At 30.8% G+C, this 25,705-nt stretch overlaps 1 protein-coding gene and 1 long non-coding RNA gene across 2 annotated transcripts in view; one reads left to right on the forward strand and one right to left on the reverse strand.

Annotated features, from left to right (window-relative positions):
* The window catches only part of LOC143051741 (NADPH oxidase 5-like), a 35,291-nt gene extending 22,246 nt beyond the window's left edge, over positions 1 to 13,045 (forward strand). The window contains exons 5-14 of the mRNA XM_076224652.1: positions 182 to 570; positions 1,460 to 1,632; positions 5,523 to 5,714; positions 6,626 to 6,758; positions 8,016 to 8,192; positions 9,898 to 9,950; positions 10,385 to 10,441; positions 10,748 to 10,957; positions 11,729 to 11,998; positions 12,657 to 13,045. Coding sequence (XP_076080767.1) covers positions 182 to 570; positions 1,460 to 1,632; positions 5,523 to 5,714; positions 6,626 to 6,758; positions 8,016 to 8,192; positions 9,898 to 9,950; positions 10,385 to 10,441; positions 10,748 to 10,957; positions 11,729 to 11,998; positions 12,657 to 12,788 — 1,786 coding nt within the window. The 3' untranslated portion in view covers positions 12,789 to 13,045. The remainder of the gene's footprint in view (positions 1 to 181; positions 571 to 1,459; positions 1,633 to 5,522; positions 5,715 to 6,625; positions 6,759 to 8,015; positions 8,193 to 9,897; positions 9,951 to 10,384; positions 10,442 to 10,747; positions 10,958 to 11,728; positions 11,999 to 12,656) is intronic.
* Positions 13,046 to 13,331: 286 nt separating this feature from the next.
* Positions 13,332 to 18,774, reverse strand: LOC143051748 (uncharacterized). Its single transcript, XR_012970892.1, has 3 exons — positions 18,701 to 18,774; positions 17,122 to 17,227; positions 13,332 to 14,581 (listed from the first exon to the last, which is right to left on the reverse strand). It is a non-coding gene; the product is annotated as an uncharacterized LOC143051748 (long non-coding RNA).
* Positions 18,775 to 25,705: the final 6,931 nt, after the last annotated feature.

Consider the following 25,705-nt stretch of genomic DNA (forward strand, 5'->3'; position numbering starts at 1 on the left):
TGATTGAACTTCAACTTCTTCAAAAACTACCTTGACCAAAAACTTTAACCTGAGGCGAACGGACGCACAGACGGACGGACGAACGAATGGAGGCACAGACCAGAAAACATAATGCCCCTCTACTATCGTAGGTGGGGCATAAAAAACCAAGAGCTTGATTTGTTTTATTTTCTATTCACAGTGTGACGCAGTGGTGTAACATTCCAAAGAAAAGACGGCTTTTTCAATTTTCTCACTATTGGTCTATGGTCTATCTTCGACGCAACACATCAAAAATTGTTTTAGTATTGGTGTATATTGCAATAAGCATCGCTCTTGGTGGGTATGCTGCACTGAAAAACATAGATTCTAATAGATTCCTTATAACTGCAAAAATTTGCGGGAAAAATTTGAATTTCAACTGTACTCTTGTATTGGTGCTGATGTTACGACAAACCATAAATCTCGTGAGATCCACAACGATTGGCAGACGACTTCCACTCGACAAACATGTGTTGTTCCATAAATATGTAGTAATAATGATTGTTCTTTACACAACGGTTCACACGATTGGCCAAGTTGGAAATGCTTGTAAGTGTATTTCAAGAGAATGAGTTTTGAGGATGTACTTAGTTGTGTTTTCTGACACCTTGGTTTTTTTTATCTTTCAATACATTGTAAAATATGTTGCCCCATAACACCAACTTTTTTCATATAAAGCTCTAATAGCTCATAAATGGTCATTTGCCAAGATTTAAGCAGATTTTAGCCTTCTTTTCTTATAATTTGAGACTCAAAAAATACAAATGTTAATAAAAGTAAAAAAATCTTGTCATCCTTTTTCTGCCATTATTTAAAACGCATATATCTCAAAAATAAATTCCATATTCTAACATTATTTTTAGCCTATTTTGTTTCCAAACTTATACTCTTTCAACTTATAGTTTTTTTTTTGTCTCACCTTAGTTAATCCATAGATTTTTGAGACCATTACTTTTTATGATTCTTTTTTTTTTTAATTTTTCAACATTTAAAAAAAAATATTTGATGTATGAGTAAAAAAAAAGATATGGAATGATTGCCAATGAAACCACTCTCCACAAGAGACCAACTGACACAGAAGGTAACAACAATAGGTCACAATATGTCCTTCAACAATGAGCCAAACCATATACCGCAAATAGTCCGCTACAAAAGGCCCCGAAAAGATATGTTTTTTTACAGAATCTGGGATAATATGTTGCTTTCTGTTACTCCGTTATACCACTTAAAATTAAACAATATCACTTACAATACTAGTTGGAAACAAAAATCTACACATACACACAACAATCCTTATCTTGAAACTCTGCTGTTTACATATCGTAACATATGATATAGATTAAGTACAATAATTTAAAAAGGGTATACTAATGATGCGGTGCAATTTATCACAATGAACGAAAAAATAATAACAAAAAAGAATGATATATATTTTCAGATGTGGTATCAAGTTTGTCGACAGAGCTCCCAGTTGGAACAATTTTGTTAACGGATGAATCACAGTATGGGTTGTTAAACGGCTCAGCATATATCACTGGCTGGGCTGCAGCGTTCATCTTGATGATAATTGTAATTTTTTCGTTGCCATGTATTCGCTCTAGGCTTTATGAAGTGAGTATGATGTTGACAATTATCACAACGAAGCTAATATACATGACATGTGTTGTCCTATATCTCAAAAGAGTAGTTTAAAGTGAAATCACAAAAAAAAACTGAGAATCCCTTATCAAATGGAAAAATCAAAAGCTCAAACACAACAAACGAATGGACAAAACCTGTCATATTCCTGATGTAGAAAATGGAGGATTGTTTCTGGTTGTATAGCTGGTTGAACCGCTCAATTGTATGACAGTAGCATCAAATTTCATATATATTGACAACGATGCATGAACAAAACAAACAGACATAATAAGAAAAAATGTTAGGAATAGTGGTACAGCAGTCAGCATTGTGTTATAATCCTTATCACACTAAAAACAAACAAATATTTAATAAAGAAGATATTCAATATTCATAAAATGAATTAAGCAATAACAAACTAGAATGCTTATCTTCCTATATAAGTAATTTTAAAATAGTAGACAAATTATCCTAACTAGTTCATCAGAGTAAATAATGACCTCAACAAAACCTGTAAAGTTTATTTTGACATTTGCCAATGAAAATTGGATATAATCAAGGTTTAAGATAGGGTTTAAAGAACTGAAAATGATTGGAATAAAATCAAATAAATAGGAAAAATAAAGAATAATGAAGATAAAAATAAAACAAATGCAAAGACAAAAATGAATATTCGGCTGATCAATGACTGAAGTAGAAAGAAGTATAATGTCTGAGGTAGACAAACATGACAAAATAACAAATGTACCGCATAATGAATGAAAATGTGAAGGACGCCTTCCCACTTCATTGAAATCAACTCCTGTGTCTTGTATATATTTTAATGATTATTTTGGACGGACACAGCTGTTAGTGTGCAGCATCATTCCAAATGTTTACGAGATAATGTAGCAAATTAAAAAAATTGTTAAAATTGTTTGTTGATATCTTATCCTTATTGTTTACTTAATCATAAAGAAAACTTGAGAAATTGATCTAAACATAACTGCAATTCTAATATTAGTCAAGGTCGAATGTTTATTTAGATTGTGGACGAAATTGTTGTTTAATGAGGCATTGTAATGTGATTGTTAAAGTATCTTGCAATATAATATGACACCATAAAAAAAACTTTCTTCAGGTGATTAAAAAGAATATCATCTTATCTATGTATATCAAAATTAATGTACTTTGAAATTACACTTATCATCATTTTAACTTAAACATGAAATAATAACATAAAATATGTAAGATGAGAAATCATTTTCACTGTGTGAAACATGCATATGGCTACGTGTTTGAAACTCAGAAATTAGGCGTTTATTCCACGGATATTCACTTTGTTGTATATTTATCAATTTAAGGACGTTTGTACTTCATTTCTTCAATTAAAATGTATAATTATTTTGCAAAATAAAACGAAATAAAATGTCTTTAAGGTATCAGTTCCTCATATTCAATTCTGTATTGATTGTAACCGGTAAAAAGTCAATTATAACAATCACTGTAGACGACACCACGAAAAAACAAAGTATATAAAATTTAGATAAAAAATCTTCAGATCGTATTTTTAGGAATGAAACTTGTAATTTTATGAATATATTAGTTTATAAGTTTAACGTATGTAATTTAAAAAAAATATTGGAGCAACCTATTCGTATGCACCTACATATACAACCATTGTGCAATAAAAAAAACCCTGTATCTTTTATAAAATTTTAGTGTTATATAAAATGAAAGATTTTAGAACAAAACTAGAATTGAGATAGAGAGACCTTTAAATTACTAGTATACTGAGAGCGTCAATTGATGCAAAACATGATATTTGGAATGAACGCTGCTTTGTATGAGAAAAAAATAAATAACACGGTTTTTTTAATATTTCTAACAATTGAGGCATAAAAGAGGGACGAAAGATACCAAAGGGACAGCCAAACTCATAAATCGAAAATGAACTGACAACAACATGGCTAAAAATGAAAAGGAAAACAGACAAACAATAGTACACATGACACAACAAAGAAAACTAAAGAATAAACAACACAAACCCCACCAAAAAGTAGGGGTGATAATATACTTGATAAACAAACAATATATATAAAAAAATATAAGATATGTACAATGTCAATAATTGGAATACATTATAACTGGTAATATTCGAAATTGTAAAAAAAAAAGTAAAAAAGAAAGACATTAAAAATAGGAAAATATATGAATACTAGTAAAAAGGGGAAAATGAAGGCAAAAAAAAAAAAAAACTAAAAAAGGAATTAATTAATTACATTCCTTTAAAAATAAATACAATATTTTATAAATCATATATTTTTTTTATGTATTTATCATGTTTATCATCATAAAAATAACCCAAATAAAACTATTTGAATGCTAATTATATATAAGTTTATTTAAACAGTCATATGCCCACAAATGATATAATATAGGAACTGAAATCCACTAAATTAAACTTTTCCGAAGCGTTTTTGAATTTATTAGTTTTATGATAATTTGTCTTTTGTAATGGACAATTATGTAATAAACTAAGTCAAAACAGAATCACTGATTTTATGAGCTAAAGAGTATCATCGGGGAATCAACCAGCAGTACATATCAAAACTTAATATATTGTATCCGAAGTGCTGTTTTTAATTATAAGAAACTTCAAATCTTGTTTACTATTATTTTCCGATTTTCAGAATATGCTATTTGTAAATAGCAAAATATATATAATTTAGTGTCAACTCTACTTTATGTTAATAATACTTTAATCTTTTTTTAATTGCTTAATGCTCAATTCATAAAACGGTTTGTGCCTTTTATATTTCATTTTTACTAGTTAAAATCAAGTGTTCCCTTAACAATTTAGATTATGTAAACATAAATGCATATTAAATTCAAAACAAATTAAGTCAAGGCTGGAATAAAAAATCATTATTAAGAGTATCATCGGGGAATCAACCAGCAGTACATATCAAAACTTAATATATTGTATCCGAAGTGCTGTTTTTAATTATAAGAAACTTCAAATCTTGTTTACTATTATTTTCCGATTTTCAGAATATGCTATTTGTAAATAGCAAAATATATATAATTTAGTGTCAACTCTACTTTATGTTAATAATACTTTAATCTTTTTTTAATTGCTTAATGCTCAATTCATAAAACGGTTTGTGCCTTTTATATTTCATTTTTACTAGTTAAAATCAAGTGTTCCCTTAACAATTTAGATTATGTAAACATAAATGCATATTAAATTCAAAACAAATTAAGTCAAGGCTGGAATAAAAAATCATTATTAAGAGTATCATCGGGGAATCAACCAGCAGTACATATCAAAACTTAATATATTGTATCCGAAGTGCTGTTTTTAATTATAAGAAACTTCAAATCTTGTTTACTATTATTTTCCGATTTTCAGAATATGCTATTTGTAAATAGCAAAATATATATAATTTAGTGTCAACTCTACTTTATGTTAATAATACTTTAATCTTTTTTTAATTGCTTAATGCTCAATTCATAAAACGGTTTGTGCCTTTTATATTTCATTTTTACTAGTTAAAATCAAGTGTTCCCTTAACAATTTAGATTATGTAAACATAAATGCATATTAAATTCAAAACAAATTAAGTCAAGGCTGGAATAAAAAATCATTATTAAGAGTTTTAAAAAGTTTCTATTAAGTAAAATAAACTTTGTTCTCTCAAATGTTTCTGTTTAGAAGGAATACTTCATAGGTACAAGTACCCGTTGTGTTCTTATAAATCTAAGAGATTGGCGACACGTAACCAAAAAAAAATACTAACCAAAATATTGACAAATCTTTTCACATAAATAATCAAAGTGATATCTTTCATTTCCGTTTTACTGCTGATTGTAAATGTTTTTTATTTCTTTTATTTCAGTTATTTTTCACAGTACATTTTTTATGTGTTCCTTTTTGGATATTGTTGATCTTCCATTGTCAAGATTTCTGGAAATGGATTCTGGTGCCCGGATGTTTATTTCTAATTGAACAGATTTACAGGTTAAAATGGATTAAACAAATACGTTATGGTGTAACGTACATTCAGCGAGCTACTCTGTTACATGGAAGCGTACGTATATAATAACAGTGAAACCTGGTTAGACTGAACCTCTTCTGAATTGTGTTCGATTTTTTGCCGACGTTCGGTTTTATCAGGTTCATAACGGACATAATTTGATATGACAGTACTTAAGAACATGTTTGTTTAGACAGGTTTTCCGTTTATGCAGGATTCGGTTTAGCCAGGTTTTGCTGTATATGAAATTGAATGTCATTATATTTTACATTTAGATGCACTATTTTGATAAGCTAATACGAAGGAGATAATTTACTGCCATGGCTAAGCGGGGGACATTTTTTTAATGTCACCCTCTTGTGCAGACCAATATTAAATTGATAATTCTAAAGACCACGTTTTTGAATATACCTCGATTAATATATACAAATGGTCAGGTTCTACGTTTCGGCCTGAGGCATATTCCACAGACTGTCAAAATTGAAAATACATTTTCAGTCTCTTCTTGGGTAGATTTTATCATAACAGTAACGTTATCATGTACGTTATTCATACTTCAGTACCTTAAGGTTTCATAGTAAAAAGAATAATAATGGAACATCCAGTATAATTATTCAGATAACACGAAGCTAGGAGTGGGATATAGCAGATTGATAGCCCTCGGAGAAACAAAGTGATTCTCGGCTGATGTAAGTTAATAAGAAAAAAAACCGACAAAAATCAAAACAAGTTCAAGGTGTAAAAGAAAATATCACCCATGGCTCGGTCTTATTTAAGGGAATTTATTTATTAGTAGATGAATGTGAAACGAAAATCTTCAATCAACGAACTTTTTAATACAGTCGACTTTTATGTCAGTCTTTTTATCACTCAATGTGAGTTGTACATTACTGGTAGCCTTCTGAAACTTAGGACACATCTTGTATTGTAAAATCTCTAAATTAAACTGTATTTTTCTTGATCAGGTAACCCATCTAGAAATATCGAGACCTAAGACATTCGATTTCAAACCTGGAGATTACCTATATTTACAGATTCCGGAGATTTCTCCATATGAGTTTCATCCATTTACAATCAGCAGTGCACCGGAAATGAAGGGTATATAAAACACTGTTGAATACATTTTTGAAAAGCTTTATCAATATTGTGAGCAGTGTTTATTTTGTTATGTGCTGATAGTCACTTAAGTACAAACTGAGAACTTGTACTTATTATGTGTTTTTTAATAAACAAAACTGTTTGATAAAACATTTTTTTTGTTTTTATTATTTCAAACATTCAGGTAACGCACAGTACTACATTTATTTTAGCAATTTTGTATATGTATATCAAAGAACGAAACATATTTTTTTTCAAATATATACCTAACTACAAAACTACTCTGAAAGATTACATTTATATTTGTGTAGTTATACTTTAACAATTGCTTTTTTCCCAGTCTTAATTTAAAATATGTTTTGATTAATTGCATTTTAATATTCATTTATGTGTACGAAATTTAAATTGTTATGGGAAAACATGATTTTAACTAGTATAAAAGGCACGTACCGTATTATAAATTGAGAATTGAGCAATTTAAAATAGATTAAAGTATTAATAAAACGTAGATTTGACGCTTAATGGTACCAATAAGAAAAAAAACAGCATACCTAAAGTTTGATAATTATATTAAGGTAGTCTGCAAAACCTTGACTATAATAAATTTGGCTAGTTTAATTTTCATAAAACTTTGACAAAATATTTACAGTGACCCTCTTACAAAAATATAAAATTTCCAAAAATTTGAACCACACACATCGGAAAATTGAATAGGATTCATCGGATATATATCAGTTTGATCAACATTTATAGACCACTTTCGAGTTCATCCGTCACTGGAACAACTCTTCAATTATGCGCGCCTTTATGACGTCATTTACAAGATAGAGTGGATCGCCTGTTTCCCTGCACAATTAACGTTCATCAAGCGTCTTAGTGATCGTCATTGTGCAGGATAAACTAGAAATAATTTTTGTTTCGTAAGTACTAATCACAATTCCCTAATTACTGCAGTGCTGATTGTCAATTATGAAAATTTAATTTGCCGAACAATTCGTGCATTATAGTATTATTGTTTTCCAACAACTCGCTCAACAGTGGAACGGAAGTGACGATGCCCTTAAACGCACGAATGATGTTCACTAAAACCAGAGTTTTCGACGGAAATGCATCGAATTCGAAAGTTGTCTATTTTGATCATTTAGAGTCTTAACATTTCCTTAATAATAGAACTTGATTAAAACGTTTAGCAGATTTTACAGAGTTGTCTCCCCGCAGTGTTATGTTCTACCATATATATTTGATTTTCTTTGGCAGATGTACTATGGTTACATATTCGGAAGAGAGGAAACTGGACAAATGCCTTGTATAAATTCATTTCCAAATATGACCCGGATGTAGGTCATAGAAGGTCGTTTTCATGGTTAGAAATGATCAAATCTATCACGGGAAGAACGAGATCGAATATAACAGAAACTGCTAAGGGCTCAGATGGTAAGAACATAACATTAGGTCAATAAAAAGTGTTCACGATACAAAATGCTGACTTGACATACATGACCACCTAAAATGCTAGTAAATAGTTATCAAAGGTACCAGGATTATAATGTAATACTCCAGACGCGCATTTCTTCGTAGACCCATTCGGACTTTATCTACTGAGGAAGTAAGATGGACAAATGTTTTTTTAAAACAATGATATTAAATTACACCTATACGTGGACTTGATACACTTAGGAATTGTTGAAATAGTATGAATACAGAAATTGTAATCTTTTAATATTGAAATGCATATAAAGAGGGGCGAAAGATACTAGGGGGACAGTCAAATTCATAGATCGAAAACAAACTGACAACGCCACGGATAAAAGAGAAAAAAGACAAATAGAAAAATAATAAACACGTTTTGAACATGTTGAAAAGAGAATGAAATTAGTTAATATGGGTTTATGTGTACATGTATCATGGTTGATTAAAGTAAACATCTGTATCAGTTTAGTAAACAAATGGTGATATTACTGTTTGAAAAGAAGTGGCTGTAAATTAAGCACTGTTATCCAGCAATAAATATTTGTTCACATTTTTCATAAATTGAATTTACAGATTATATTTTGATTGTCAATTTCATAACTTTACTATAAGTCAGTAATACAATGATATATCATTGGTTATTGATATTCAAAGCTTCCTTACGCCCTTTTTGTTTTTAATGGCGATGAACTTGCTTGTGTCGAGTAGACCGCTCCATCTTGGGAGAACCAGCGACGTAGAAAAACTGTCAGTCAAACGCAGAGTTCCAAAAGGAAACTCTCAACATGTTAAACATGAGATGATACCTTAGATACTCGTTATATCCCTATCAAAAGGTGTGCAAATCAAAAATATTTAAAGACTTTATCAAGCATGAAGTTGAACAATATTGAAAACGAAAACTTTCAAAAAAAATGTGGCATACATAGCTAAAACCATATATGAGTGGCGAGCAACCTCAACATTACGCGAGTACTTGTAATTTGAAATACAGAAGAAGGTGTACAGCATCGATGATAAATCATTAAACAGCCGACTACATGTAATTGGTTTAAAGTAATTCCGTATGAGAAGAAATGTTTCACAACCTTTTACAAACTCGTCATGGATACGCTAGATTAAGAGTTTTAACTTTTTTTTCTTTTTACATTAGCAACATGACGAAAGCCTAGTGTAGACAAAGATAACAAGTCTACATTACTTGAGCACTTAGGTTAAGTCTACTTATGAATACACTCATCATAAATACCAGAACTAAAATTTTACACTTACGCCAGACGCGTGTTTCGTCTACAAAAGACTGATCAGTGACGCTCGAAACAAAAATGTTTAATAGGTCAATTAAATAACGAAGTTGAAGAGCATTGAGGACCAAAAATTTCTAAAAGTTTGCCGAATGCAGCTAAGGTAATCTAACCCTGAGGTAGAAAAGCCTTAGTATTTCCAAAATTTAAAGTTTTGTTAACAGTTAATTTATTATTATAAACATATCAATGATAACTCAAGTCAACACAGAAGTGCTGACTACTGGGCTGGTGATACACTCGGGAAAATAAATCTCAACCAGCAGTGGGATCGACCAAGTGGTTATAAATAAACTTATCATAGATAACAGGAATGCATGTGATCCGTTTCTCAATATGTAACATGGTTAATTCTTATTTTTTAGAACCTGCCAAAAATCAAAGACAAAGGAGAGGAGGATTGTCAAATATTGATGAGGTGAACTTGATTTATAAGTATTAGATATCGGTAATGTAATACAAAGACGGATGCATAAAACAAATTCAAACCAAAACGCCCAAAAGGATACCACTACTGGTATAAAGGAGGGACGAAAGATACCAGAGGGATAGTCAAACTCATAAATTGAAAATAAACTGACAACGCCATGACTAAAAGTAAAAAGACCAACAGAATATTAATAGTGTAGAAGACATAACATAGAAAACTAAGGACTAAGCAACACGAACCCAACCAAAAACAAAGCGATTTCAAGCATAACACAGCTTTGAATCGCAAAAAAGCTCATTTTTCAACATAGCTGACGTTTACTGCTAAGCAAACATATTTTCAAAGATAATGTATACCAAAAATGAATTAGCATTACGAATTGTCTAAACTAGAAAAATGCAATTTGAATTTTATCGTTGAAGGTTGGTATAGTGAAGCAGAGACGAATACAAATGAAATCGAAAAACATTCAAATCAGAGTAAGTTAACATACATAATTGATTGTAATCATATCTGGTAAGTGACCACATATGGACTTTTATTTAACGTTACGTCATTTGTATCATTTCTGCAAAAAATGATTGAAAATGTTTGAAAAGGGCAAAATCAGAAGGGGAAAAACTTAATAAAAACTTTCTGAACAGGATTGGTTAACCTTTTTGTCAATAACTTAGGGATTTATAACAACTGTATTCGCTTTTGGCTACCTACATGGCCAATGGTTATGCATAATGTGTATTTTGAAATAAAAAAAATAATAAAATACTTATCGTGTTACTTTTTAGTGCTTTTTAGATGGACCATTCGGAAGCCCTTCACGAGAGGCATTGAATACCGATCATTCCATTTTGATAGCTGCAGGGATAGGAGTAACACCAATGGCCTCAATAATTCAAAGTTTAGTCCACACTTTAAGAGAAAGGAAGCAGAAATGTCCAAATTGTAGTCATTGTTATTACAATGATACGACAGAGACTTTACAGAGAGTAAAAAAGGTAAGTAAATTTCAATCTCTTGATTCTAATAGTTTAATTTTGGATGTTTATAACACGTCTTTTGATTGGCTGACAGCTGTTTGCCTATATCAGCTGACAGAGATCATTTTTGTCATGTGACTGTGACGTTATCAACGTCTCTTTGTTTATGATTTTCTCCTTGAAAAAGGAATATAGAATTAATTTAAATCAAATCATAACAATCGACTGCAATATTGTTTCTGTGTATTTGAAATCACATGTAAAAAGAGGGGTGCACACTTTTTAACAACCCGCTACGCCAAAAAGGTAAACTAATATAAATATGTACATTCTGTTATTCAAAACTATGAACGTAATTAGTCGTCTCAGAATTAAAAAAAGTTATTGGTTATTTCATTGTTCGGTTCCTAATTTAAAAACAACATCACGTCTTTTTTCAATTGTGTAGGACGTTGTTACCCAATAACGACGTTCTTGTGTACGCTTCTGAAAATTTTACCTATTATGTATTTGATTTTGAAAAGGCAAAATATCGCCAGCTTATATGTACTCCCAGCGGTCTTAGCATAAGATAATACCTTTGTTTTGATATTTACGGCTTTCCAAACATGTGACCATTAGTTATCACTATATTATTATTTTCATAGTTGTATAGCCTCAATATCATAATTTAAAGAAATTGCTACATCAATTGTATATTGCGTCTTAATGTCCGCCATTTTCATTGTGCATATGTTTGAATTCAAACAAGCGTTTTATTTTCCCTAATATGCAATGTTAATTTTCTAGGTAGATTTCATATGGGTAAATAGAGACCAGAGATGTTTCGAATGGTTTACGCATGTGTTAAAGGAACTTGAGACAGAACAGGCCTTGCTTAGTTCAATGGAAGATAACCTTGTTGATTTACACTTGTTCATGACGTCAGCAGTCAAGAAGTCGAACATGGAAGGAGTGGGATTGCATCTGGCTTTAGACTTGGCTCATCGCAGAGAAAGTAAAGACTTTTTTACAGGTCTAGAAGCTCGTACCCAACCAGGTCGCCCTGACTGGGATAAGGTAATATTGTTGCTGCTTTTACGCATGCGTGAAAATGGTGTAATTGTCACGGTTTTCTTTTCTTTTTCATAAATGTAATCTCCCCTTACGTCGCTAAATTGTAGAATTCAAGCCAACAAACAAAACAAAACAATACTATACTATGCAATACTTATCTTTTTTAATTTAAAAAAAATACGTAGTCTCCAAAAAAGTGTGTCGAAAGATCCCAGAAGTATTTTTGAAAATAAACTGACAACGTCATGGCTAAAGAGGAAACAGACAAGTACATAAAAAACAACATAGAAAACTAAAGACAAAGCAACACACACCACACCAAAAGCTTGAATAATCTCAGGTACTCCAGAAGGGTAAACAGATCCTTTGGCACCTGTCGTATTGCACATATTAGTACAATCCCGGTTACAAGTCTAATTCGGTAGGTTACATTCATCAAAAGAGGACACATTAAATTCCGAATAGTCTTAGAATTCAAAGATTTAAGCATAGAAATATAGACTAATCATGTACTATGATTTTGAAATCTAAAAAAGGGAAGTTGAAATTTACCAGATCTAGAAAAAGTCATCTTTAACACATGACACACCTGACACTAAAATGTATATTTAATTAAAAATCGCCAAATACATATTAGATGGGTTTTTTTTCTTTATTTTAGCTTTTATCCGAAATAGTATCTAAAAGAAAGGGAAAGAAGAAGGTATTCTTTTGTGGACCCAAACCAATGTCAGAAAATGTGAAGCAAGTCTGTGAAAAATATCTGATTCCCTTTGCAAAGGAAAACTTTTAATATTTATTAATGGTAATTTAAAAGATGACAGCAAAATAAATTTTGTATGCATATATCTAACAGATTGAAATAATGGCCGTTGTGATAAACGACATATTTTACATATATATAGAATAAAGGTTGTTTTAAATATTGCTAATACTTTTTATTCATCACTATTTACGTTATTTACCCTGAAATGTATTTTTTTATTTATTATTATGCTGTTGCTTTTTTTATTTTTACATACAAAAATGTAGAGGTTTTGTTTTTGTTTTTGTTTTTGTTTGTTGTCCCGGTGATTTTTGTTTAAATTCTTGTTGAATTTTTGTTTTCAATGTAGCATTATTAATATTTATTGAAACAATTTAAGCCTTATAATATATACATTATATGTCAAAAAATGTGTGTTATTTGTCTTTATAATTTGAGTTTTTGTCATTATAATATGTGCATTTTGTTTTATAATATGTACACTTTGTTATATGATATGCGTTTTTTTTTTCTTATTATAATATTTGTCGTTTGTCATTATATTATGTGCATTTCGTCATTATAATATGTGTTTGTGTTATTATAACATTGACCTTGTCCTCAATAACATGCAGCCGAATGCTTTGAAATAAATTGGAAAATAATGTATTATGACCTTTTCTTCTCACTTTTGATTTTGTAAAATACGAATTTATTTTAAGACTGTAGTGTCAGTATCGTACTCATGAGTGATACTTGTATTGGTGGATGGGAATCTTCTTTCAAATTGGAAGAATACTCCGCATATTATCAAGACGTATGCATGATGACAGCAAAATTATGACCGCAAGACGAACGGTTCAAAAGCATGTCAACCTTCACAACTTCTTTTAATGCGAATTAATATTTCTTATTATAAACTAAGTACTTAACCCAATCAAAAAACTTAAATGTGTTTAACAAAATTTTGTTTTTGGTCTGTAATTCGTACAAATTATAATACGCATCGAAATATTGTAAGATAGAATTATAGAACTTTTCAAGCTCTTATATTTACATGGGCATATTAAAACATACAAACTTTTACACCACCAAAACATTGACGTCGGCACAGAGGAACAAACAATGAAGGGCGATAAAAAACATCATAGTCTGAAAACAAAGGTCACGTGTTCAGAACTTTATCCAATCAATCTGGGAACAGTATATTGTATATGGGAAATGAATCTGATTTTTCAGTATAGAATTGATAAAATATCGTACTTCACGATACTTCTTAAGATTTGTCGATTTTGGTAGCGTCTGACTGTTAACTACTGTAACTACTCAATGTTTATGATCCTGCATCAATCGATGGCTCTGTTTTGGTAAAACCCGGTCTTGAATGGCAATAGTTATATAGATATTTGTAAAATCTCGTACTTCACAAGACTTCTTAAGATTTATGGATTTTTGTAGCGTCTGACTGGAAAACTATCGTAACTACTCAATGTTTATGATCCTGCATCTATCGATGGCTCTGTTTTGGTAAAACACGGTCTTGAATGACAATAGTTGTATGAATATTTGTAAAATCTAAATGGCATTCATATGTGTGGATAATAAAGAATCAAATAATTTATTTTTCTAAATAACTTCATATCATCCCCAGTAGAATAAATTCTGCTTTGTTTTTTTCACTGTTAATCTGTTTTCTTCTCTCGTAGTACTGATTGACTGTTTCGCGTGATTGTACCACGTGGCTGTTAGTATCGTCACCATTGTGTATCGTTGATTGCACGTTATGTTCAATTGATGCTATGAATGTCTCATGGTCTTTTTTTCTCTTTTCTGCTTTTTCCCTAAAAATATCAGATTGTTATTCATGTTATTTATATATTATAACTCAATCTTTCCCCGTAATTCCATATAGTTAGATGACTTCTTTAAGATTATATACTGAATTATAGAATCATGGCGTTGGTGGCCAAGTGGTCTAAGCAGTTCTTCTATTGTAATCACTAGCGAGTCATTGTGAGTTCAAACTACGCACGTGCGAGTCCACTCGACTCCAATACTAAATGATGAGAATTGTCAGTTTTCCTATAGAAGGTTGGTGTTTTTTCCGGGCACTCCGGCTTCTTACGTAAAAAAATGGATTATACAAAATAGTCCAAATGATGCATTAAAAGGAAGCGTTAAGACATTGACAATCAATCAATCAATTATAAAATAACATAGATAAATCATAAGAATCGACTATTCGCGTTAGCCGACAATATTGAAAAGCTATACAAAATTCTAAATATTTAAAAAAAAGTCTATTTTTGTTAGCTAAGGGAGTTTTCATTTGATTTTTATGGTAGGGCTAGGATCAAAAATTCTTCTGTTTTTAGTTTCAAACTCCGACCTGTCTTTTTTCCACTCTATGCGGTCCTGCCTTTTCTTTTATTAGTTTATTTGAATTTTTATATATAGATTGTCATCCTCCTTTTGTTTGCAAAGATTCTCAGTCTGCCTTAGTTTTTTTTACTCAAAACGCATGTCCTGCTTTTTAAAAAAAATCATCTTAACAAAGCAAAGGAACAGCGCTTTTATTGCTGTTCTTCATTTAAAGTCATAGTGATACCGTCAACACAGGAACAAAACAAAAGTTGGACCGAGCTTAGAAATGCGTGAAAAATCTGTATCTGGACTTTTTCCGTCTTGATGCTAGTTCTTTGTTAATTTGGGAGTTCGTGTGGTCTTGCTGAATGTTCGTATACGCAGTGGCGTCAAATTAAATAAGAACATTGACGAGTGTCATGCTATCTGCACGTTACTGTACCCTTGAAATGAAAGTCTGGTGATCCTTATTTGATCTGTTACGGGGCCAAATATATGTTCCTACTTTTTAAACCTTCTTTTATTCAATAACATTTAAGAGTTATCGCCATTTTCTAGCAGGCATATCACACAAAGCTCACGTACTAAACAGGCATTATTTTATAGTGCGTCTTTTTATGATGTGATGTTGCACTATTGTTTCAGGTAAGGGTGAAGGTTGGTACCTATCAAAACACGTTAAAACCCACTGCATTTGTTTGCACCCATCCTAAGTCAGGAACTTGACGTTCAGTGGTTGTCGTATGTTGATGTGGTTCATAAGTGTTTCTCGTTTTGTTTTATATTGGTACTAGTAGTTTTCCTGTTTGATTGATTTTACACAAGTCATTTATAGTCTGCAGTTCGTTGTGAGCCAAGGATCCGTGTTGAAGACCTTACGTTGGCCAATGATGGTTTACTTTTACAAATTGTGACTCATTTACACCCATACCACATCTTCTTATATCTATATACCACGCAGAGCTCACTTATTTAACGTCCTAAGCATGCATAAAATATTTGACACTGGACGTTAAGCAACCAGCTGAAAAGAAAACAACTTACTCATTCTATTGATTATAAATTCGTTCTTGTCCTGATAATTCTAAAAATATTTGCCATTGGATGTTTAGCAAACATCAAGCATGCAATGAATCTTATGTTCTATATCGCGCAAAATATCATGCTACATCTTCGGACATCAGACTCGGGCTTTTCTTGAACTTTAATGTGCGTATTGTTATGCGTTTACTTTTCTAATTTTGCTAGAGGTATAGGAGGAGGGTTGAGATCTCATAAACATGTTTAACCCCGCCGCATGTTTGCGCCTGTCCCAAGTCAAGAGCCTCTGACCTTTGTTAGTCTTGCATTATTTTTAATTTTAGTTTCTTGTGTACAATTTGGAGTTTAGTATGGCGTTCATTATCACTGAACTAGTATATATATTTGTTATCGGGCCAATTGAAGGACGCCTCCGGGTGCAGGAATTTCTCGCTGCATTGAAGACCTGTTGGTGACCTTCTGCTGTAGTTTGTTCTATGGTCGGGTTGTTGTCTCTTTGACACATCCCCTATTTCCATTTTCACTTTTATAACGTTTTAATTATTCCTAAACATGCGGTTATGGAGAAAATAACACTCAGATACAATTGTATGGCGAACATAGATTTTTCTAAAATAGTGTATAGGTATATGAACCTTCTTTTTAATGCAATAGCCGTAGGCAATTGAGGCATTTAGTGTTACCTTAAGCTTAAACCGTCCGTCCGTCCATCCGTCCGTTCCAGTTTTTTTTTCCGTACTCCAACTTAAGCTTGTCTTATGTAATTTTTATGAAACACAATGCTAAAATTTCAACACGCAGGAAGAGCTTGAATTTTGATGTGAGTCATAAACCGTTCTAGAGTTAATATGCTCCTTTTTAACTTGAAAAAAAAACTTGAGCAAGGAATTCGGGTGTTCATAATCATTCTTTTTTTATTAAAAGTCTTGGTATGTACTTCAGTTTGTATTTAGTATTGATCTAATACAGTGTTTACCTTTTCCTTTTCATGACACAGTAAATGATAATAACAAGAATTTGAAACGTGACAGCACCACCAAGAGAGATTCCGACAACAAATAGGTCATTCTTCCTTATATCACCTAAAATAAGTTAATACTTGAGAAATGAGTGTAATATTATTTTCTGAAAAAACACCGCAGCGAGTTATTCTAAAGTATGCACCAGATTGTTTATGTCATTTCGAACAGACAGAAAAGTCTTACGATCAATCCTAATAATTTAATTTTTAATTTCTTTTAAAGATAAAATAAATCATGAAAAACGTTGATGACGTCTCAGCTGTCACATGACAAGTAACAAAATAAGAAAGGAAATGGGGAAATGTGTCAAAGCGACAACAACCCGACCATAGAGCAGACAACAGCCGAATGCCACCAATTGGTCTTCAATGTAGCCAGAAACTCCCGCATCCATATCGTCCTTCAGCTGGCCCCTTTAAACATAGCTATACTAGTACAGTGATAATGGACGTAATACTTAACTCTGAATTATAAACAAGAAACTAAAATTAAAAGTCATACAAAACTACCAAAGGCCAGAGGCCCTTTACCTCTAGCCAATGTAGAAAAGTAAACGATGTCTATGAGCTCATATACACACACTGTCAGCAAATCAGAAAACGCCTTACATCCAATAACTAATACTAATTTGTTTTTTTTATAATCATACGAAAGCATTACTCATACAATGCGGACTGCTTTCCACGTTTTTTTTAGGGATTTAAGAGTAAAATACCAAAGTGCATTATCAAATGCCAAAATCAAAAGCTCAACAAAATAAAATTAAAGAGAAACAACTCCTGTTCCTGTATTCCTGATTTGATACAGGCATTTCCTGATGTAGAAAATGGTGGATTAAACCTGTTCTTTATAGCTAGCTAAACATCTGACTTGTTTGACAGTCATGATTTTCTTTAATTATAACATTTAAGAGTGTTTATGTCAATATGTTTTCGTTTATAGGCTATGACATAGCCATCTCTTGTCTACTATAACTATTTGCGTATAATTACAACAAAAAAATGCATATCATTGGTTATCATTTAATGAACTTGTATAAAAAAAGTTAGGGGCCAGTTGAATCCTAACCTCCAGATGCAGGATTTTTTTCGCTGTGATGATGACATATTGGTGGCATATTTCTTCATTCCTTCGGCTGTTGTCTGTTCTTTGGTCGGGTTGGTTTCTCTTTGACACATTTCATATTTCAATTCCAGTATCCGATGTAACAAAATGAGTTGATAAGTATATTTTTTTTGAATACGGTAGTGTACCTCTTGTTACACCAACTTTAATGATGTAAAAAGTAAAATCACAAAAATTCTGAACTCCGAGGAATATTCAAAACGGAAAGTCCCTAATCAAATGGCAAAATAAAATGATAAAACACATCAAACAAATGGATAACAACTGTCATATTCCTGACTTGGTACAGGATTTTCAAATGTAGAAAATTGTGAGCTCCGGACGAATGAAATTAATACGCTAACTTGATGTTTTCTTTTTTTCATTAATTGCAAAGGATCAATCAAAAACATAACTATTAATACGAACCCATAGTGTGTGTCTAGTTAAACGTTATACAATCTACCTGGTATGTATTGTAAAGATGCACATCTAATTAAACGCCGTTTGAAATAATGGTGTGCATTTAAACACCAAAACAAAGGAACAATTTAACTTGTTATCAATAGATCGCGATATTAAAAACATGTCATTTAATAGTATGCTACATTTAAATGTTAATACAATGTATTATTTTGTAAACAACGTTCTCGTTAAGTGATGGGTAGAATTCATGATTACATTGTATACTGCAATATTGAAAATTTCTTTTAACTTTTTATCCTCATGAAAAATCTAATTTTGTTCATATTTTTTAAAGCCATAATTTTGTCATCTTATTTAAAGAACTGAGACAAGTACAGTGTAATTTGATCACATACATGTAGCTATAGATAAGTATCCTTTCTATATGTTTAAGATATAACTTTGTTTTTTTCTACAAATTTTAACCAACTGCCTAATTAACAAACCAACCTGGAAAAATAATGAAAAATCAATTAAGTATATTTTTATTGTCTGTGGGGACATAATTCTCTTGTCTTGTCTTGTCCATAAATGTGTGTACAGGTGTTAATCACTAGTTCCATTTGTTTTAACAAACAATAGGTGGGCTTGGGTATATTTAAATTTTATTGCCTTTAATTTCACAATAAATTAATTTATATAAGGAGGTTAATTGTCATTTTTTGTTTACAAATTTTAAATATATATATATTACAACATTTATTGAAAACAAAATTTATTCAAATTGTCAATAAAATTAAATCTGGTTTTAAATTCCAATTAAGTTGGCTCATGCATTTATGTCGACCATCAAAGTCAAATTGGAACTAAATTTTTTCTGCTTTTTAATTTCAATATAGTTTTATCAAAATATTAGGCAAACTTATATGAAATAGGAGTTAATATCAGAAGTGTTCAATAAAGGAACAAAAATGCTTTGAAGGCATATTATTATACCATAAGAGCTCAATCTCACTGGAGAGGCAAATTCCTTTAATAAACTGTTAACAAAATAAAACGCTTGGTTATACAAAAGTTGTTATAAAGATGATACAATGTTTATCACATTGAAAAGAGTCCCATCATAGTGAATACTAATTTCATGATTTTTCATTCATGCTTTACATTTTCATATTGTCTATCAAAAACTATTTTCACGCATATATATACAAGATTTGTAATCATCAAGTAATCATATGTTTTTGCAATGTAATCGATTACATTTCGATTTCTTGTCATCAGAAATGACATGATTACTGATTACATAGTAATACACTGGAAAATGAAATCGATTACAGCTGATGACGATTACTTATTACGATTACCCCATGCCTGGTTGGCGAGTATTAATACACCCAATACGGCCGAATAAATGTTTGAGAATATGTCTATATGTTCCAGTAAACTCTAAGTGTCAATGTTTAAATGTCAGTTTAGTCAATCAAAAAGATGTATAATGTATATTATTAATTACAGTTTCAATAAAGACATAAATAATATTGAAATTCGTACATCGATTTAAGTATGAAACTTTTTTGTACAATATTATCGGAAAAAAGAATGTCTATATGTTTCAATAAACTGTCAATGGTCCATCATTTTAAAATACTGCATAATCATATTATATAGTTAATATTATCATGTAAACAAATCAAAGATATGTATACATGTATACATAATCCCAGTTAGAAACAGAAAAAAATTTAAAATTTGTACTTTTATTCTATATATGAAACTTATTTGTACAATATTTTATTTAGAAAACGGAGGATTAACAAATCTGTCGTCTTTTCTCGTAGCCAGTTCAACATGTTCAAGGTCTATACATTTTAGTTTTTTTAAAAGCACATGATGTGGCAATATTGTTTTGATATTGAAATTAACATTTACGCTTATATATTTTCAGATGACCATACACAACAAAAACATATGTTCTAATAATAGATGCATACTATTAGAGTATTGAATATTTCGGACTGTTATGCAGCTTATAACATAAGCAACACAACGTAGTTCCACATGTGAAGCAGGATTTGCTTACCCTTCCGGAGCCTCTGAGATCACCCCTAGTTTTCGGTGGGGTTTGTGTTACTTATTCTTTTGTTTTCTATGTTGTGTCTAGTTTTCTATTGTTTGTCTGTTTGTCTTTTTAATTTTTAGCGTTGTCAGTATATTTTCGAATTATGAGTTTGACTGTCCCTCTGGTATCTTTCGTCCCTCTTTTACAATAATTTATCTAGATATTGGCCATGAATTTTGCCTTTTAATACGTTTAGATTTATCACTTCAAAGTGTTTTTCAATCTAAAACATATTTTACTACTATGCAGTATGGATTTTGCTCAATTTGAAAGGCCGTCAGGTGGCCAATATTTGTTTACTTAAAACTATCATGGTCTCAAATGGAGAATTGACTCACTGACAATCATATCACATCTTTTTTTTTTTGTATATACAGTCAAACATGCTAAAGAGACCACCTGTTTTAAGCAAACACCTGTGTTATAGGACCATTAATTTTAAATCCCTTTATTGTGCATTTTAAATAGATTTAACTTGTATTAAAAGACCACCTGTCAGATGAAACCACTTTTTTTGGCTCTCCTTTTAGTAATCTTTTAAAACAGGTTTCACTGTACATGGTTTACCAATGGAATAGACTGATAATAACCTATCGTATACAGAGATGTAATGCATGTTGTAAGTAAGACGAAAGGTAACTCTATTTATCGTTTTTCCCTTAGCCTATATAAGCCTGCTCTGTCACTCTGTAATTCTCGTATCAAAACTTCAAAACGAGACCTGGCCTTATCAGCGACGTCACAATGTGACAGGTGAAGATATCAGCGACGTCACAATGCGAGATGAGACGTTATAAAGCTTGCTTTCGTCAAGCGTAAAACTGTCTTAGGGATAAATAAAAGACCAGTTATAGAACGATAAAAAGATAATCGGGTTTTCGTCTTTTTGATAAGGTAACATTTGCGATTCTTGTTGCTTTAGTTTTCTGTTAAATGGTTTCATGATTGTTATTTTCTTATGTGGGTTTTTCTTCTTTACTTTTACCATTGCGTTGTTCAATTTTTTAATCTTGGTATCTTCTTTTCTATTTTTTGTCTCCATTTAAACATGACAATGTATTTGAAGTTAGTATAATGATTGATAAACTGTGAAGCTAAAACTAATATAAACTTAAAATATCTGTTATTTTTGGTCATATATGTTGTTTACAAATCAAAATCAACAGCTGTGGTTTCTGATAACTGTAACATGGTGCATTCATTTACTACTAATTGATTTCATATTCATTAAAGTTAAATAATGAAACGCTTTTAACGCAAGCCAAAAAAAATAAGTATTTTTATTGTCATTTGTCACGACAATTTGCACTTATCATGTTACTACTACAAAACATTGAAAATTTGAAGGCAACATTTTAATTTGCTTTGACTTTGTTTATTTTTCAGTTTAAAGTCTTCCTTATATTTATTGAAATTAATTCTTACTTTCAACAAATTCATATTAATTTCAGAAGCTTTGTAGTTATCTATCTGATGAAAATACACAGCGGAAGAGTAAACTGCTTTCAAATAATCATTAAGATACTCAACGAGTATCATAAGTTGAAGCGGTCGCGATTTGAAAGATGTATGGTTTATTCTTTATATATATTGTTTTCTTACGTGTAAAGCTGTTTGATGAGTGCATGTTAATTTATATTTTTTTATGAAAATGTGTATGTACCCCTTTTCAAACAGCAGTCTTTATACATATAGATGAATTACGTGGACATTGTTTCTGTTCATTCTCAAATCCATCTTCCTGATAGATTATATATTGGGAATATGATGATAAAAGATGAACGAATGTCATGATAATATGAAAGTTTGGAAAGAACCACGCCGATGTCGCAATCTATATGATCAATAAATACGTTTATGAATGAATCGGTAAATGCACCCACAAGATTTAACTATAGTATACAATATATTTAAAATCAATACTTGCTAACCCTTACAGAAAATATTTCAACACAAGAAGACTACTTTGACCAAGAAGACTCAATAAGCCAGGAACAGATAATAATCGATACAGTTGAAAAATTATATGTTTATGACCATATAGACATAAGATAATAACCAAATCAATGTAAGATATTTTTTTAATGAGCTGAAAACCTTAGTTTCTTAAAAAATTTCTAAATGCATAAGTCCGGCTCCAAATTTGAGATTTAAGTGTAAAAACGAAATAAAGATGTATATCATATTTTATATTATGACTTGAAAATTTTCAATAAAGAAATACTTGAAAGTATAGTTTTGATTACTAGGATCTTATTATGATCATTGACAATGTGAACATAATCGTGATAAATTACCAAATTAGTACTAAACTACATTTTTAAACACAAATAACCTTACTAACGGTCGTGATAAACATACTCGGTACTGATCCATTTCTAGGTAAAACTTTAAAACATTTTGAAAACAAAGCAAAACCATAATACGTCAAATAATTGAACCCAACACGATCAACAAAAAATTAAATCTTACGGGTTAGTTTTTAATTAAATAATGGGCCTTGACACAAATTACTTTTCTATTCTCAGTTTACCCCTGATTTTCGAAAACCAAAATTTCAACGTTTTGATTATATCGAATAATAGTTCGTTGAAAAACACAAATATCTAAGTCAGGATGTATCTTGACTTGTCAATCAGTTGCTATCGACATCTGATTTCAATATAAACGACAAACTCCGTTCATGTCTTCCAATTAAATTTATCTCATGTGCTTTTCTTGTTTTATGCAGAATAAAACAAGTTCTTGCTTGATGCAGAATAAAACAAAGGCGCATACAGCTTTAAGCGATTCCATAGAACAAAGTAAGTTTGAGATATGTAAATGTGAAGTATAATAAATGTTTTAGAAATGTGTTAAACAGGGTAACTTTACAGAGAAAAACAATTTTATCATAAAAAGGTTATTACTTTATTAATAATTTCTGAACTTATTTGTTTCTTTTCTGAGAAAAAAAATCGATATACATTAAAATTATAGGCAGCAACTTTCCAGTGGGACAGTGCACCATTTATTTACTTTGTTTTAGTTTAGAAATTAAAGTACTCCATGTTTGTTTTTATTCGTTATTTTGAGTTGTGAGATTTCTGGTTACATATTGTGTCTCTAATTTGAAACTCCATCATCCGAATTGATAATTAGGTAATAATAAGATAATTTGCAAAATTAATATAAAAATATAGAGTAATTTTATAAACAAACTTGTGACTATCATAAGACCATTACTAGAAACCTCTTGTTTAGTCCTTACTTTGTGACCAACTTTAAAACAAACCCACTAAGGACTTGAATATGCCGTAAAACCATCATAAGACGTGTCTTATTCCTTAGATAGTTTAGTGAAACTGGCCAAAGAGACTCAAGAATAACAACATGACACTACATGATTGTGCAGATGCAGCATCATATCTTATATTATGACTTTTGAGACAATCATATTAGTGAATTTTGTTGGAATTAATACATGTAGTGAACATTTAAAATAGTTATTTTACATTAGTCAGTATATATGAAATACACAAGTTTCAATAGTTTTGTATGCCCTTGTATTTGAAGGAATCTATATTATATAAAATTTAATATTTTTATCATTAAATATTTTTATATTATTCATGATATAAAAATGACACCGATAGATATTTAATATGACTAGATGATTGTTCCTCAAGTTAAATAGAAATTCATAAAATCCTCTTTTTTCCCATCATTTCATAATATTAAATTACAATAGACATTGGCGGATCCATAAATTTTCATAAGTGGGGGCCCACTGAGTAACCTAAGAGAGGGCCCGCTCCAGTCACGTTTCAATGATTCCCTATATAAGCAACAAATTTTTTTTCTAAATCCGCCTCTGATAGAGATCCTCAACACACACAATTACTTACATTTTCACTAGTACTTGTCAAAGAAATTGTATATTGAATGAGTATACTTTAACGTTAGGTTTAAACTGGTTGTAAATGGATTAGCCCCTAATTAATTTATGTTTTTATAACACCTAATCTGTAACAAATAATTCAACCTATACCAACATTTTTTCACACAATATTATACCTAAATTTCAAAATGTTGGCATAGGTTGAATGAACCAGTCAAACATACGCGATTATTAATTTACATTATTTGTTTGATGGCTACTATATTTACCATCAAAAGCACAATGGCATGTCGTAACTAAGGAGTACGCCGCCATCTTGACTTTCTCAAAACCATAAATGTCCGATAAATGAAACAGAATCTAAAATGAAATATCACCTACCTGGAAATCTTCATTTTAATTAGAAATTATTTAACTTTGAAGCGTACACGTAACAAAATAGTCTTCTCCTTGAAAACTATCATTCGTGTAATGTCGCGTTTTGCCATGACGTAAATTCGCCAAATCCTTCATGAAATTTCGCGGAATTTTACTTAACTTTTATTTTTATACATTTTCGAAGCTTTAGGGCATTTATTTTATTTCTGTTTTTGTTTTATATGCATAAGAATAGAAACAACTGTTATGCAACTGTTTTATAATCTCAATTTGCTGAAAATTCCAGTATCCCTGCAATTTCGCATGAAAAGATAACGAAGATAGTTTCGGAAACATGGTTTATCGAAGTGTAAACCAAGAGAAAAGTTATAATTAACCAATCCAATTCAAGTATTTATAGATATGCAAATGATATCAGAAATATTTTTCTATCTTTTATTAATCTTACTGTTCATACAGCTCTCCAACTGTATCTTTTTATACACCAAGGGTATTCGATTATGTGTCTTTTATTAATAAAAAAAAAACGAAAAAATTTGATGCTGAATGACATTGATAAGGCGTTGTTTTCCTATTTTATTAGCAGTTAGAACTTCATACAAGTACAGAGCCACATCTAGAATAGGAAGCTGCAGTTCTACCAAAACAAATT

This window comes from Mytilus galloprovincialis, chromosome 11, assembly GCF_965363235.1.
Source record: "Mytilus galloprovincialis chromosome 11, xbMytGall1.hap1.1, whole genome shotgun sequence".
Taxonomy (NCBI): domain Eukaryota; kingdom Metazoa; phylum Mollusca; class Bivalvia; order Mytilida; family Mytilidae; genus Mytilus; species Mytilus galloprovincialis.